Genomic DNA, 13,882 nt, shown 5'->3' with positions numbered 1-13,882 from the left:
TACATATACACGATGGAATACTACGCAACCATAAAAAAGAACAAAATCATGAATTTCGCAGCAACCTGGATGGAACTAGAGTCTATAATCCTGAGTGACTTCTCACAGAAACAAAGATCCGAGTATCACATGTTCTCACTCATATAGTGGACCTTGAACATCCAATGTAATACTATAAGGAAATGACTGACAGTAGTGGGAAACTATGGGGGGGGAGAGAGATGGGATTAACAGTAGCAAATATCTGTCTGGGGATGGGGAAACACCTCTTATCAACAAGGGTGCCTGAACGAAATGTATTTCTATACCCAACCCTTAACTGTACCCCACAATATCATAATTAAAATAAAAAATAAAAAATAAAAGAAATGGACAAAGAATCTGAATAGATATTTCTCCAAAGTATAAACACAAATGGCAAATAAACACACGAGAAGAACCTCAACATCATTATTCAATAGAGAAATGAAAATTAAAACCACAATGAGATACCTCTTCATACCCATTAGGATGGCTGTATTGAAAAGACAAAGTGTTGAAAGGATGTGGAAAAATTGGAACCTTCACCCACTGCTAGTGGGAATGTGAAATAAAACCACCATTTGGAAAACAGTTTGGAGTTCCTCAAAAAGGTAAACATAGGGTTACCATGGGTCAGTAATTCCAATCCTCTGTATATACCCAAGAGAACTGAGAATGTGTCCACACAAAAACTTGGACACAAATATTCACAGCATCATTATTTATAATAGTCAAAAAGTAGAAACTATCCAAATGTCTGTCAACTGATGAAGAGATAAGCAAAATGTGGTATATCCATACAATGGAATAGTATTTGATCAATAAAATAACGTACTGAATCATGCTACAAAGTCATACTATAACATGAATGAACCATAAAAATATTATGCTAGGTGAAAGAATTCAGACACAAAAGATCACATATTGTATGATTTCATTTATATAATTCTGAATGTCCAGAACAGGCAAATCCATAGTGACAGAAAGTTGATTTGCAGTTGCCAAGGCTAGAGGGAAGAAAGAATGAGTAGTGACTGTTAACAGGTACAGGGTTTCCTTTTGGGCCAATGCAAATACTCCAAAATTAGACAGTGGTGATGGTTGCATAACTCTGAATATACTAAAAACAATGGAATTGTACACTTTAAAAAGTTGAAGTTCATTGTATAAAATTGTTACTTAAAAAAATCATAATATAGTTTGACAAAGTAGTTTATCCCGAGACAAAAGGCTAGTTAAATATTTATCAATGTAATCCATTATTCTGACAGTTTAAAGAGAAAAATCACATAATGACATCAGTAGATGAAGAAAAATGTAAAATACAGCATCCATAAAACTCCAGCAAACTTGGAATACAAAATAACTTCCTCAACTTGGTAAAAGACATCTATAAAAACCCTATAGCTAATGTACTTAAGAGCAAAAAATGAAATACTATTCCCCCCATGATGGAAAACAAAGCAGACACTCTCACCACTCATATTCCAAAATACTGCTAAAAGTCTTAGTCAATGCAATAAGGCAACACACGCAATAAAAGGCATACAGTTGAGAAAGACAAAACTAACATTGTTTTAAAGATGACATAACTATGTAAAAAAATTCTAGAGAAATTGATATAAACATTCCTAGAATTAATAAGTATGTTTAGTTAGGTTGCAAGATACAAAGTCAACACACAAAAGTCCATCACAATTCGTATATACAAGGAAAGAACAGTTAACAATCAAAATTTAAAAGCAATATCACTTTCAATAGCTCTCCCCAAATGAAATATGCATAAATCTAAAAAAATTACATGGGATCCATATGTTGAAAACTACAAACTAAAAAAGAAATCAAAGGCCTAAACAAATGAAGAAACACTACCCTCATGTATCAGAACACTCAACACAGAAAAGATGTCAATTCTTCCCAAAGTGATCTATAAATTTAATATCAATCAAAATCCTAGCAGGATGTTTTATAGATAAAGACAAGCTGATTCTAAGATCATATGGTAGAAAAAATAAATTAGAATAGTTAAGACAATTTTGACAAGAAATAAAACCAAAGTGCTTATACTACCCAATTTTAAGATTTATGATAACTACAGTAATCAAGATAGTGTGATAACGGTAAAGTGATACACACAGAACAACAGTCTAGAAAAAGAACCATGCAAAAATGGTCATTTGATCTTTGACAAAGGCGCAAAGGCAGCTCAATAGAGAAAGGATCATCTTTTCCACAAATGGTGTTAGACAAATGGCTAGTCATTTTCAAAAACTGATACCTCATAAAAAGATAAATCAAATGTAACTTAGATCTAAATTTGTAATATAAAACTCTAAAACTTTCAGGAAACAGACAAAAATTTTTATGATCTGGGATAAGGTGTAGAGTTTTTAGAAATGACACCAAAACCACAACTCTTGATAAATACAAGAAAAAATAATAAACTGCACCTCATCAAACTGAAAAACTTTTATTTGTCAATGGCACTGTCTAGATAATAAAAAGATAAGCTACAGATTCTGAGGGAAATATATATATATATATTTACTATATATAAATTTTCTCTCAAAAACTCAACAATAAACAAACCACCCAAATAAAACTGGGACCAAATGAGATGACTCACACCTGTAACTGCAACACTTTGGAAGGCTGAAACTGGGAGATCTCTTGAGGCCAAGAGTTTGAGACAAAGCTAGGCCACAAAGCCAGACCTCATTTCTAGAAAAAATTTTAAAAATTATCATTGTGCGTGCCTGTACTCCCAGCTACTTGGGAGTAGAGAAGAGAAGATCACATGAGCCCAAGAGTTTAAGGCTGCAGTGAGCTATGATCACACGACTGCACTCCAACCCGTGCAACAGAGTGAGACCCTGTCACGAAAAAAAAAAAGGGGGGGGGTGTATAACAGATTTGAACACTTCACACAAGATGATGGAAAAAAAAAAGTATATAAAAAGATGTTCAACATCATTAGTCATTAAAAATGCAAATTCAAATCAGATGAGTTACTACTATATCCCTTTTAGAATGATAAAAATAAAAAATATTAACAATGTCAAGTACTGGGGAAGATGCAGAGAAACTGGAACTCTTTAGCACTGCTAGTCAGAATGGAAACTGATATAGTTGCTGGAAAACAGTTTGATGGTTTCTTAGAAAGTTAAGCATGCATGTATAATTTAGAACCCAGCAATCCTTTTCCCAAGTATTTACCCTAGAGAAATAAACACTTATGTCCACACAAAAACCTATACCGATATTTACAGAAGCTTTATTAATAACAAAGACAACTCAAATGTCCTTCAACAGATGAACTGATAAACTGTGATACCTCCATACAGTGCCAAGAAATAAAACTACTTATTTATGTAACAATGTGGATGAATCTCAAAGAAATTATGCTGAGTAAAAGCAGTCCATCTCAAGTGGTTTGAAACTGTATAATTCCATTTATATGCCATTCTTTTTTTTTTTTTTTAATATTTAAGATACTTTATTCTGAGCCAAATGTGAGTGAACCCATCCCCAGCAGGTCTTGAGAACCTGTGCCCCTGTGGTTGAACTGTAGCTTGGTTATATACATTTTAAGAGGACAGAAGTTACAAAAGCCATCAATCAATGCATGTGGGATTTACACTGGTTCAGAGTATTTCTACATGGGGGCTTGCAGGTTATTGTGGATTCAAAGATTTCCTGACTGTATATGCCATTCTTAAAAAGACAAAACTATGGTCATAACCACAGCAGTGGTTATCATGAATTTTGGGTGGTGAGAGGGTATGACTATTAAAAAAAAACAAAAACAGAAGAAGGGAGTTTTCTAGGGTGCTGGAACTGTTTTAAATCCTGATTTTGGTGGTAGCTACATGAATGTGTACATGTGTTAATAGTCACATAACTCTTTGCCAAAAGGAAAAAGTCAATTTTACTATATAATAGCTTGAAAAATAAAATTGAAATAAACACATTAAACACCTTAAAAGCTAAAAAAACAAAAACAAAAGACGTGAAAAGAAATAAATAAAATAGAAAATAAGAAAATCAGTATACCATAAAACCAAGAGCTAGTTCTCTAAGAACACTTAAAATAGAGAAACCTGTGGTCTGTTCAATAAAAGAATGACAGGCAGACAGAAGGATATTACGAATGACTATGGTGATATAAACACAGATGTAGATAATATTTTAAAAATAATATTACTGGCTGGGCTCAAGTGGCCCAGCCTGTAATTCCAGCACTTTGGGAGGCCGAGGTGAGTGGACTGCCTAAGCCTGTAGGTTTGAGACCCACTCAGGCAACTTGGCGAGATCTCGTCTCTACAATAAATAAAATTAGCCGGGTATGGTGGTATATGCCTGTAGTTCCGGCTACTTGGAAGGCTGAGGCAGAAGGATCGCCAAAGTCCAGCAGGTGGAGGCTGCAGTGGCCAGGAGCGTGCCACTGCACTCCAATCTGGGCGACAGAGTGAGACTCCAACTCAAAAAAACAAAAAAACAAAAAGATAATATCACTTATAACTTTAAATATGGAAATATAGATGAAAATATAAATTAACATAAATTAGCAAAACTGACTCAAAGAGGAAGGAACTGAAAACATAATTAAAGAATTATTTCCCCAAAGGCATCACACACATATACTTCTAGAAGTCTAATAAAAATTTTAAAACATAAATCCTATTTATTGATTGTAGCTAGTCTTCTACTTAGATCAGGAAAAAAAATAAATACAATAAAATAAATTAAAAGTAGAGATACATCATGTATTCTGCTTCTCTGTAACCCAACCACATACATCAATCAAATCAAACACCCACTCCCTTATTATAATGCAGTGGGGAAAAAAATGCGGAGTTGAGTCCTATGCAAATTTAATCTATGCAACTTTTTTCTATACTCATTTGTAGTTTCATATACCTGGTAAACCTGCGTAGTGATTCACTCCAGCAGCACCAGCAATAGCAGGTTCCCCTTAATTTTCCATCCTTTATACCTGGGTGAATACTCTTATGTACAAGAATTCATGTCAGTGACACTGCTAGGTCATGACTTAGCATTGAAATCATATTTTGGTTAACTCTACAGCTGCTACTTCTTGAGCAAACTAGTTTGGTCCTAAAGTGACATCAACAAACTGGATGTACCCAATTGAAAGAATGCAAGAGTCCTAACCCCAGCTTAAGCCCTATCTTCATTTAGCATGTCCATTTTAACCTCCACAGCTCCTTGGCACCTGCCTTCAGATGTGAGTTCCTCTTCTCATGGAACCAATGGATTGGTATTTTGCCAGTTTATTTAGTCCTAAGGCTCATGCATAAGAAAGGATCTACTACTACTTCTTGTTTTTTTTTTTGAGTCTCATTCTATTGCCCAGGCTGGAGTGCAACGGCAAGGACACAGCTACTGCAGATTCAACCTCCTGGGCTCAGATGAGCCTTCTGCTTCAGTCTTCCAAGTAGCTGAAACTACAGGCACACAACACCACACTGGGTAATTTTTTCATTTATTATAGAGAAAAGGTCTCACCAAGCTGCCCCGGCTAGTCACCAACCCTTGGGCTCAAGCTTCCACCTCCCAAAGTGCTGGGATTACAGGCATAAGCCACCACACCTGGCAGGATCTACTTCTTATAGGCTCATCTGTATTACCTTGCTTAATAAAATAAAGTTGAAACACACTAGAAATGAAAACATTTCTCCTCTCAACATTCATTAGTACAAAACTATTAACTTTTGCTTTCTTATTATACTACTACTACAGTTCACAAACTTATTTCTCCTTTCCTAATCTTAAAAGGCAAAATAGTCACAACTGGAACACTTAAATACTTTATACTGCTCCTGACCACTGAAATCAACAAGAAAAGATTACAAGTGCATCTACAAGAATGGATTAACTGATATGAAAATCAGGCAGGAGGAGAGGGGAGGTTAGGTTACAGGAGAGAAAGAAGGAAGAGATGTGGAGGGAGGAAGAAAGCTAAGATTTACCTCATAAATATAAATGCAAAGTCTAGAAAACATTAATAAATGTATTTCAGCAGATTAACATATATCATTAGCTAGTTGGTATGGCCTATTCACAAATGCAAAAATAGTTCAACATTAGGAATCACATAAATGTAGTTTACTTATGGATAAATAAATTCATTTACACAACAAGTATAGTCTGACATTATGTTAAGTGTGTTTTACTCACATAACTCATCCTGTGGTGATTTGCAAAAATATAAAACAATGCCATTATTCAAATTTTTTTGTTTTGGAAAATATAGTTGTTTGTCATGTTATTTATGGTAATATGAAATGTGTTTTTAGAGTTATTTAAAATGGATTAATGTTAATAATTTATCAATTTTAATTTCTAATATTGCTAAAAGCATATGTAGCTCCTATATAAAACCATTCTTTGGATTCCTCAATAACTGTGAAGTCCTGAGACCCAAAAGTTTGAGAACTGCGGCTAAACAGGATTCTCTTATGCTAATATACCATAATTTATTCATCTATTCGATTGCTGATGGACATAGGGGTTATTTCTCATCTGGGACTGTAACAAATAAGTCCCGTGAATATTCTCCCGTGAATATGTCTTTTGGGACACATTATGTACTCATATCTGTTGAGCTCATATCTAGAAATAGAATTGCTATACCACAGGACATGCTTACATACAGCTGTAATAGACACTATTTTCCAAAGTGGTTTTTGAACATTTGAAATGTGGTTAGGGAAACTAAGATGGGCAGTAAGCAAAAAATTTACACTTGATTTTGAAGGCTTAATATGGAAAACATAACGCAGACTATCTCATTAATAATTATTTTCTATTAATTACATGTTGAAATGACTATTTTAAATATATTGGGTTAAATATATTAATGTTGGTTTCAGCTTTTTTTTAATGTGGCTACTAGAAAATTTAAAACTACACATATGACTTACACTTGAGGCTCACATTATATATCTAAGATGCATCTAAGAAGGGCACCTAGTTTTAAGGAGCCAGGAAAGACTCCCCAAAGAAGGAAGCATCTAAAGGAAAGCCAAAGGACAAGCAGGAGTAAGACTCGTGAAAAAAGTCATGGAGGAAGAGCTACAGCCAGCAGAGGGAACTGTACTCAGTATGGCGGGAACATGGGATACAACTGAATTGGGACCAGGTTATTTGGGATTACAAAAATGTAGACAAAAAATAATGGGCCTCTACATGAAGAGAGTAGTAGTAAAGAGACAGCTACCTTAGGCAAAACCACTGCACTCAAAGTTTAGTTTCTTCTAATAATATCTACCTGACAGAGCTATTTTGAGGATTAATCATGGCATTTTTTTTGATAATGTGTTTTGTATTCCAACTATTAGTAAAAGGTTTTAGTGTCATTAGAACAGGCAATAATACTTTCAAGAAACTCAACTCTACTTCAGAATACATCAGAGCCAAAGTGTCATCTTTTATTTTCTCAATATACCTAAAAGACGTTTAGCTATTAATGAAATTAAGTCAGCTAATAAAAGGTTTACATTTGAAAAGGTAAATTCCAACTACTAAATATTTTCCATTTAATTCTAATATTAAAAGATCAGCACCATTTTTCATTTCTCTATAAACTGAAAGTGAATTAAAGGTAGGTATCAAATTAGTCTCATTTAATGGTCAGAAAATGAGCATAAAACAATTTCACATCTTCACCAAACTGATACTAGCAGGGCAGTACGTTACTTAAGAGGAAAACTAGAAAATCGTTCTGTCAGTGTCATTTACTTTGAAGTTTTTGGGACCTACTAAAGTGATATCTTCTGTAAATAAGCTACACAATCTAGAAAAAAAGGTAAAAGCTCAATTTTTCAAAATATGTTCTGAAATTCACTACTAATCTACGTCAATATATTCTTGATGCTTCCAAAGACAATCTTTGATTTCTAAAGCAATCTTTATCAATCACTTAGAATTGAGTTCTCCACAGCATCCCTCTTAAGTTTCTCCCCTGAAACTTAAGTCCTCAACCCTCTTGTCACCTGTTGTACAACTATTCACAATATCCCTTCTTGTATAGAGTGTTCTTAGCCTTCTCTATTCTAGGCTGTAAGAAAAATTTAACTTCCTAAGCATCCAAACTGTTCTACTTAGTTGAGGAAAGAGAAACCACCCTCAACCGCTCATTCCTCTTCACTGATGATCTCATGTCACATTACTTTGAGAAAATAAGAACAAACAGATGTAACCTCCATCTTCCCACCCTCAAACCTACAGACCTAAATACACTTGCACCAATATTTCCCTCTTTCCCTCTTGTGCCAAGAGAGGAAGTACCCCCCTTTTCCCTATCAAAAAGGGCAACCCATCCATATTCTTCTATGCCCACTACAACCACCTCGGTCCAAACTCCTGTGTCTCTCATTTGGATTAGAGATAAAATCTGTTCACTGATCATTCCATATCAACTTTTTCCCACTTCACATTTCTCCACACAGTAGCAAAAGTGACTGTTTCAAAACATAACTCACATGAAGTCACTTAAAGTCCTTCAATAGTTACACTTAAAATAAAACCCAAACTCTTTACCATGGATTCTAAAGCCCTGAGTTCCTGCTATCACCCTAACCTTACCTGGTCACTCTCTCTTATGACCACTATGCTCCAGCTACGCTAATTTTATTCACTTACCTGCAACACAGCGGCTCTTTCCTGATTCTAGGCCTTTCATGTGTCGTTCCCATATGCAAAGTTCACTTATTCTAACTATAACGTGGTTAGCTATTCTTTAGGTCTTATAAATGTCTCCTCATCAAAAAGTCTTTCCCTAATTATTGTGCCTGTTATTCACTATCTCTGCCCCTTGTGTGTTTCTGTTAGAGCACTTATTCATTAGACTATAAGCTCCACGAGGGCAGAAACTATGTGTAGCAGGTTGCTGTATCTAACACAATGCCAGGCATAAGCAAGTACTCAACAAATATCTGCTAAATGAATTAACGAATGAAGAGACTAACAGGATCAGGTTGCAATCCTAACTACTGCTTCCTGGTAGTTTGCTCTCAGATAAGTCATAACATCTGAGCTTCAATTTTTTCCTCCATAAAAAAGGAATATAGGATTGCTAAATGGGACCTACTGAAGATTAGCTGGCAATGAATAAAGACCAAACACAGTACCTGTAAATTAATAAACACTAGAAATTTAATTTAATAAATGTTAGTTTCCTTCCCTCTCTTCTGTAGCTCAGACAGTGAGACTTCTCTAATACTAATATACAGTACTGAAACTATATATCTGCATATACTTAAAAAGAAAACTCTGATAGCATGAACCTGAACAGTACATTGGTAACTTTTATTTGTGGGAGCTAATCTTAAATGTTGGAAAATGGGAATAAGTAGTGGACATCCATTACACACCTCTCCCAGAAAGGGGAGAGGCAGATGGTTAGGAGAAAAGAAGGAAAAACAGAAGGGAAAGGTAACCTTAGAAATTAGAGATCAACTTAAATTCCTAAATTTAGAACAAACTTCCTTTACCTAAAAACACTTACAGCAAGAAGATTAACACTTATTCTAAAATTCTGAAATCAAAACATTTCTATTTACTTAAATCTATATAAATCTCACCTTTATGTCTTATATTTTTTGAAACTTAACTTTCACTCCTTAAATTGTAATATCACTGGAGAAATATACCCCCCCCCAAAAAAAGACAACAAACCAAAAAACAGATCAGAAACACAAAAAGGTCTCCTTATCCCCTTAATTTTTTAATAAGCTTTACATTTTTCAACCACAAAAGTAATCTTAACATTGTCTTTAGCTGCTGCTCACTTTTCAGACTAATATCCCTTTTATGCTCTTCAAGGGAGATTTTACTCTCTAGGAATCTTCTAAATCATTTACCATATATCATTCAAATCTCCCCTACTCTGTCTGGAACATAACCACTGTAAAAGTGGTTATTTAATACTTTCTCTCCCTGATAATCACCTAGAAATTTGTGAAATGTGCTGCCTACCTTCACAGTCTCCCAAAGATATGGATATAATTTAGGTTCTGAACTCAAGGAAGGGTTTATGTTAAGCAATTAATTCAGTTTTATTCAACATATTTTATGTAATCAAGCTCGACTTTTTAAGAAGTAATTGGTACCTGGTTTAGATTTTTTCTTGTGTTCCAGTTATTTCTACAACCTTTCTAAAATTGGAACTTCTAGTCTATCCTTAAACTGGAAATTTATAAAGTGATACTTTAATGTTCCATTAAATTCATGAGGAAAAAATTCATCCATTAGATATATGCATGGGTAAAACGAATATTGTATGCTACCACAATCTCTAGAACAGTATTATGCACAGTAAAGACTTAACTGTAATAAGCTGAAGACCAGTTTCAAAATGAATTTTATCACGTTAGTATATATATGCCAGGAAGAGTTCTTACTGCTATCAAAATTCCAAAAACCAACCATCTGTAATTCTTCAAGGCTATTGTAAAATGATATACAAACACAACAATAAGCATTCTAAAATACATTTTAAGGCTTCATCTAGGGTAGTGTTTGTCAAACTATAGACTACAATGTATTAGTGAGTTCAAACTTAATTTATTGAGTCCAGACCAGCAAACTAAGAAGAAAGGGTCAGAGGGAGGAAGAATAAATAGAAGATATCATCTGAGTGCACCACAGGGAATAAGGGTAAGTATTAGTTCATGAACTTTGTTTTGTCCTTTATGTACATAGCACCCCGAACAACGTATATTTTAAGGATAGGTTTGAATAAAAGTTAGAAAATACTGATCTGGAAGACAAAAGTGGAAACGATAAAGCAATGGAACTGTCAGAATTACCAAGTTTTGGTTTGAGAGGTGAGCAAGACTAACAGCTTCTACTGACAAGGAGACAGAGGTTTGGAAACTTCTATAGATTTGTATAAGCCAGACACACCTATGTGAAAAATGACAAAGCACTTTCTCCTCTTGCAGTAGGCCTAGGAGATGCCCAGCAAAGCCTGTAGTTGCCACTACTGATTTCTCATCCCTTCAAACTTCCAGAGAATGCAGAGGTCAGCCTCTCCTCCTCTTAGAGACCTTCAGTGTGGTTAAGATACAGCAGCCCTGAAAGATCATTACTGGTCCTTCTAGAAAACATTAACTATACTCTAAATAACAATTGAGAGTTTCAAACAAGACTTTGGCATTCAGAAAAGTAACTTGGAAGTATAATAGTCACACATCATAGCCCATTAAAATGGTCATCTGAGGAGTATAAACACTAAAATAACTTTTTAAAAGTATATGAAATATTTAAAAGATCCAAAACACACTTTGGAGCCATTTAATTTTGAAGAGTTCTGTGAAGAATTAGTATTAGAATTACCTAAGTATTGGCCAATTCCCTAAATACTGGCAATGTGAACTTTCAGTTGCTTTAACAGAACTTTCTAATTATTTTGAAGCTATTAAAACACACACACACACTTTTAACTGTATAGGAGACAGTTTCAAAAATTACTGCTTATTTTTCTCTAGGAGGCTCAAGGTGAAGGTTATTTCCACTACACATTACAACTACTACATATTCAAATTACCCAAATTCCATTACTGTTGCTAAACCACACTGCCCATACTATTTTGTTGCAGCTTTTTTTTTCCACTATTATAAACTCACATATAGTTAGAGGGGCAGAAGGGAATAAAAAAATGCAGCTATAAAGAGGATTTCCCTAGCTGCAGGGGGAAGAGTTCCTAATCTCTCCTGATACAGTCTGATGTTCTGACTGGCTCACTACCTCCTTTTTTTCCCTCATACTTTGAAACTTGCTTCGGCTTGAGACATCAATCTTTACCATAATCACCTGCTAGTTTTATAATTTGGGCCCACACTGTGGAAAAAGGAGTTGCAAACTTTGCTTACTAACAATTCCTCACATAATACAAACGCCAAAAAAGATTAACCTTTGATAAGCACCTGCCAGAAAGTTGCTTGGTGTACAAGAGAAATTAAGGGGTTCACAGCCTCTTACCCTAAGAGGCAAACGACTTGTAGTTCAAACACCGACATAGGTTTTAATGAAAGAAGAGCTCATTTATCTATTCTGCTCAGACATCACAGAAATTCAATTCTGATTACAGTAGAGGACAAAGCTAGGCAATTCTAATCACCCTAAATTAAAGATGCCTCTCAATTTCTTCTCTCTCCTGGTCCACTACACCAAACCTAGGGCAGACCTATCCTACCTTCAGGCTAGGAGAAACAACAAAATAGCTTATCGATGTCTGGTGTGGACCCAAACCCACAAGTCATCAGGCAAGCAGGGATCACAGCCACTTGATGCAACTAACAAGCAAAAGTCATGCACTAGGTTTTCTGGTCACACACAAGCACAACATTGGCAATTACCGTATCAAATACAGACGAAACTACTCTCCTTCCCCAAACAAAAATAGTGTTCATCCGGCAAGGAGGCAACACATCCTGAACTAAACCAAAAAGACTATTAATTTCTTAGCTGTCAGTAAATGCCAATTTAAGTTTATTAATTCCTTATTTAGTGTCATTTCTCAGGTTTTAAAAGCTACCATCGCATTCAGTTCTATAGATAACAGCTTTCAAAAGTGATATTTCCTATTGAATCACACATAGGCTGAACGCCATCACCACCACCATTCTACTAAATCGGTATGTGAGGCAAATGACAGCCTTTTTATAGGTAAGATTTACCAAAGAATGGTAACTTCTAATTTTTTTTCTGGAGAAATCAAAACAATAAAGGAAAGGTTAACTGAAATCTCTGAAACACCTATTCAATGTGTTTAACTAATGAACCAAGAACGGTGAAGTCAGTAGTGGAACTCGGGGGAAGTCAGAAGTGGAACTCAATTCTCACAAGAGATGAATTCTTTGCATTTAATTCCATTTAGCTCTGGTTCTGACCTCAAGGCAATATCAACCTTGGTTCTCACAAATGCTCTCCAGCCTTCTCTTAACCCAAAAGGAGTTATCTCGAACCCAACCCACCCACTGGAATAAAACAACTGTGACAACAGTAGCGAACGATGATGGATGAGATGACAACCGAACTATGAGTCGGGGAAGAGGTCTGTCCTAAGTGGAAGAAACTGGGGTGGGGCCGAAAACTCTTTTCTGGCCTTCTCCCGCGCGCTGCTCCTGGGAACCAACAGGATCCTGCACGCCCGGGATCCACAGAGCTCGGCTCCCGAGGTCGAGGGGTGGGGAGGGAGGGTAGGGGTTTTTTTCGGGGAGTGGAGGGGTCGGTGCGGTGGGATTTTCACCGGGAAGAGAACTTCCTAACCCGAGAAAGGTCGGGGGTGGAAGGACCGTCCCGGCAGTGGCGGGGGCGACCTCCCCCTTTTCCTACACAGTCACACACATCTTTGTGTGTGGATTGTGTGGGGGCTACGAGTCCTCGAGGAGCCGGCCGCCGGGGCCCTGGAGCCTGGGTCGAGAAGTCCGCCAGTCACCCTGTCGCTCTTCCCGGGCCCTGCCGGCCGGGACCACCCCCCAGCCCCGCTCCTACAACACCCCGAGGGGTTTGAGGTGGTCAAGCAGACGAAAGCATCTCCGTGTAGAGACACCCCAGCCGCCGCATCCAACCCTCGCCGGGTCTTTTGTCCAGGGTGTCTCCGCGGGTCTCTGGGGGACTCCTGTCCTGGAGGCCTTGGGGCCCGGGTGGCCCCCGCTTTGTTCGGTCAGCCCGGCGCGGGGACGCGGATACTTACCATACACCCCAGCGAGGAAAAGCAAGACAAACGCAGACCTCCATCGCGGAGACTCTTTTGTGCTCCAGCGACGGTCCATAACCACGGCAGAAGGAGGGAGAAAGGAAGAGCTGGAGGAGGAGAAGGAGCTGGGG

General features: G+C 36.7%; 1 protein-coding gene across 2 annotated transcripts in view; it reads right to left on the bottom strand.

Moving 5' to 3' along the window:
- Positions 1-13,874, bottom strand: part of LRP12 (LDL receptor related protein 12) — an 82,622-nt gene extending 68,748 nt beyond the window's left edge. The window contains exon 1 of one of the 2 annotated variants that reach the window (XM_008070127.1): positions 13,749-13,874. In XM_008070127.1, the coding sequence (XP_008068318.1) occupies positions 13,749-13,827 (79 nt within the window). In that variant the 5' untranslated portion in view covers positions 13,828-13,874. The remainder of the gene's footprint in view (positions 1-13,748) is intronic. The other variant, XM_008070128.1, reaches the window with a different exon arrangement.
- Positions 13,875-13,882: the final 8 nt, after the last annotated feature.

Source organism: Carlito syrichta, unplaced genomic scaffold (assembly GCF_000164805.1).
Source record: "Carlito syrichta isolate Samal-C Ts95f unplaced genomic scaffold, Tarsius_syrichta-2.0.1 Scaffold313052, whole genome shotgun sequence".
Taxonomy (NCBI): domain Eukaryota; kingdom Metazoa; phylum Chordata; class Mammalia; order Primates; family Tarsiidae; genus Carlito; species Carlito syrichta.
The sequence above is the reverse complement of the archived record's forward strand: the minus strand, read 5'-3'. Positions and strand labels throughout refer to the sequence as shown.